Source organism: Clarias gariepinus, chromosome 16 (assembly GCF_024256425.1).
Source record: "Clarias gariepinus isolate MV-2021 ecotype Netherlands chromosome 16, CGAR_prim_01v2, whole genome shotgun sequence".
In the NCBI taxonomy this organism is placed as follows: domain Eukaryota; kingdom Metazoa; phylum Chordata; class Actinopteri; order Siluriformes; family Clariidae; genus Clarias; species Clarias gariepinus.
In genome coordinates, this window is record NC_071115.1 from 26605305 (window position 1) to 26608453 (window position 3149).

Sequence of the window (3149 nt, forward strand, 5' to 3'; positions counted from 1 at the left end):
ATGATCTCTACATCCTTACTGCTGCTGCTGGCAGCCGTACACTGTAAGTGTTTTATGTTTGATTATATATAAAATAAAGTCTTTCTAACTTATTGCTGTTACAACATTACACTATTTTCTTTAACAGGTGTTCACAGTGTTGAGCTGACCCAGCCTGCATCCTCAGTAGTAACCCCTGGTCAGTCACTGACTCTGACCTGTAAATTGTCTGGATATTCAGTAACTGCTAGCTACTGCACACACTGGATACGACAACCTGCAGGAAAAACTCTGGAGTGGATCGGAGAGATATGTGGTGATGGTAACACTTACTACAGTGAAAAACTGAAAAGCAGGTTTCAGGTTTCCAGAGACACGTCCAGCAGCACAGTAACATTAACAGGACAGAACATGCAGACTGAAGACACAGCTGTGTATTACTGCGCTCGGGAACCCACAGTGAGACAGATCAACAACATCCCTGTACAAAAACCCCCAGTACAGAAACCTCAGTGCAGTGAAACAGTATTGTCACTGACACTGTTATATCTATAGTGTGAATTATTACAGTTTTCCCCAAATGCTTAACCATTTCAAAACTCTAAACACCAAAATGAAAAGTGAACTATTTTGTTCACACTCTACTAATCTCTTGCACACTGAAACACAGCATTTAAAACCATGTTCTAACTTTTCACAAAACAATACACACAGAGATCAAATGATGATAACTTACAGAGGATCAAATAAACACTGATGTGATAAATTACAAACACTGCCATCAAAAGTCTTTATGTATTTTTTGTCTTCATGAGGCCATGTCACATTTTTAAATGCATCGAAATTTGTTGAAATAAGTTTCTCGTTTATAGTTTTATTGAAGTGTAGAATTTTGTCCTGAAATATCATTTACAGAACTATGTTTTATACTTTATATATATCACTGACTCAAATCATGCCTTGTGCAATGTCTCCTGGAATAGGCCTCAGGCCCCTGCGACCCTGTACACAACAGTTGCTAGAAATGAATGTGTGAACTGAATAACAGAGGCCCTGTGCCCTATAGAGATTTATAAATCTGGCAATGACCCTGCTATATGTGGTGGTCACAATTTCATCTTTTTACACTAGATGGCAGCAGTAAGCAACGGATTGTGGGGCATTCGGTTCATGTATACATAGTACTGTATTCGTAAATACTGGGCTTAATTTTTCAGTCTTTTAATAAAGTTTGAAAGTTGCATGCAAAGGTTTGTTAAGCTTAGTTAATAAATAAATAGATAAATAAATAAAAGTAAAAAAAATCTATTTCATAATGGCAGAAAGGCATATTTTTTCGATATTCTTTAATTGTCATATTCTTTTTTTTTATGTGGACTTCCATAACTTGCCAAGTTACAGTATAACTGGATGAATATATTTCAGTTATATAAAAGAATTATATCACATACGTTTAACTGTTTCTGACATAATGAAGAAATTATCTAAATACTGTATACATGCAGTATAAGGATGGAGCTAATGTAGGGTAAATTAAGATAATGAAGGGAATTAAATTGTAAATTAAACAGTTTTATACTTATTTTATCTTGTTTTATGTTCACAGTGTAAACACACAATAAGATAATAGAGGATAATGAGTTCTTAACTGTAACATGTGATTCACCTCTTTTATCTGTATGCATCTGTATTAACTTGATTAAATGTATATTTTACATCCTACAGTAAGTGTGAAATCTCAAAGTCTCAAGTCATTACAAACAACAGTACAAAAGAATCCTGTAGAAACTCCTGCAGAGGAACGGGATTTAATTTTGGAAGCTACAACAGGCACAGGATCAGACAACAGGTGAACAAACCAGTGGTGTGGATGGTGATATCAATACTGATGCCAGTGACAGTGTTATTGTACATTTATAATAATTTTTTTACAGAATTCAGAGATGTGAAGATTTTCTTATGCAAACTAGTTCATTACATTTTTCTTTTAGATAAGGAGTGTCTCTATGCAAATGTGCTTCTTGTATATTTAAGCAATGAAGGCCAAGAGCTTTTACTTATTCTGCTTCAACACACCATGATCTCTACATCGATACTGCTGCTGCTGCTGGCAGCCGTACACTGTAAGTGTTTTATATTTAATATATAATACAGTTTAATTATAGCTTTATATTTTTAACTAAATTAAAATAATGTTTCTTTGACAGGTGTTCACAGTGTTGAGCTGACCCAGCCTGCATCCTCAGTAGTAACCCCTGGTCAGTCACTGACTCTGACCTGTAAAGTCTCTGGATATTCATTAACTGATGGCAGCTACCGTACAGCCTGGATACGACAAACTGCAGGAAAAACTCTGGAGTGGATTGGAGAGATACTTTATAATGGTAACACTTTCTACAGTGAGAAACTGAAAAGCAGGTTTCAGGTTTCCAGAGACACGTCCAGCAGCACAGTAACATTAACAGGACAGAACATGCAGACTGAAGACACAGCTGTGTATTATTGTGCTCGAAAGTACCACAGTAAGACAGAAAAACAACATCCCTGTACAAAAACCTCCAGTACAGAAAACTACTTACATCAGAATGAAAGTTTTATGTTATTAAAGCTGTGTGTTATTACATGAACAGTGGATAAAGCCCTGACACATGAACAGTGTCAGTTCAAGCCATGAACAGTGGCTTTTCATGTTTTAAAATTTCTGGTTATTTTCTTTTCTAGAAAAACAAAAATAAAAAATTCAGCACTTTTACAGAGCAAGCACCAGCATCCATCATAATACTTAAGAACAAACAACAATAGCTAAAAATATTCTAAGAGGAGCACAGGAGCATTCCAGACATTTTGACCTTTAGTATTTGATTACGAATAGAATTAACCAATCTTATGTTCAGTTCACTTTGATGCATAGATATCTATGTGTAACATTTACTGTTTGAGGAAATTATACTGTACTTATAGCAAAATTTTAGATTTCTTTAGGCAAACTGACATATTTACCCATTGTGTCTGTTAGACTTGATCCTTACACAACATTCTCACCCATAGATTACAAAGTACCGTGGAACATTGGTTTACGAGCATAATTCGTTTCGGAAGCATGCTTGTAATGCAAAATGCTCTTAAACCAAAGCAGATTTTCCCATAGGAAATAATGCAAAACTCAGATA

The 3149-nt window shown here is 35.2% G+C and overlaps 1 protein-coding gene across 1 annotated transcript; it reads left to right on the forward strand.

Annotated features, from left to right (window-relative positions):
- On the forward strand, nt 1–2653 carry LOC128544266 (immunoglobulin alpha-2 heavy chain-like). The gene is made up of 4 exons (XM_053514308.1): nt 1–43; nt 128–496; nt 2187–2501; nt 2610–2653. The coding sequence occupies exons 1-4, from the start codon at nt 1–3 to the stop codon at nt 2651–2653; spliced, it is 771 nt and encodes a 256-aa protein (XP_053370283.1).
- Nucleotides 2654–3149: the final 496 nt, after the last annotated feature.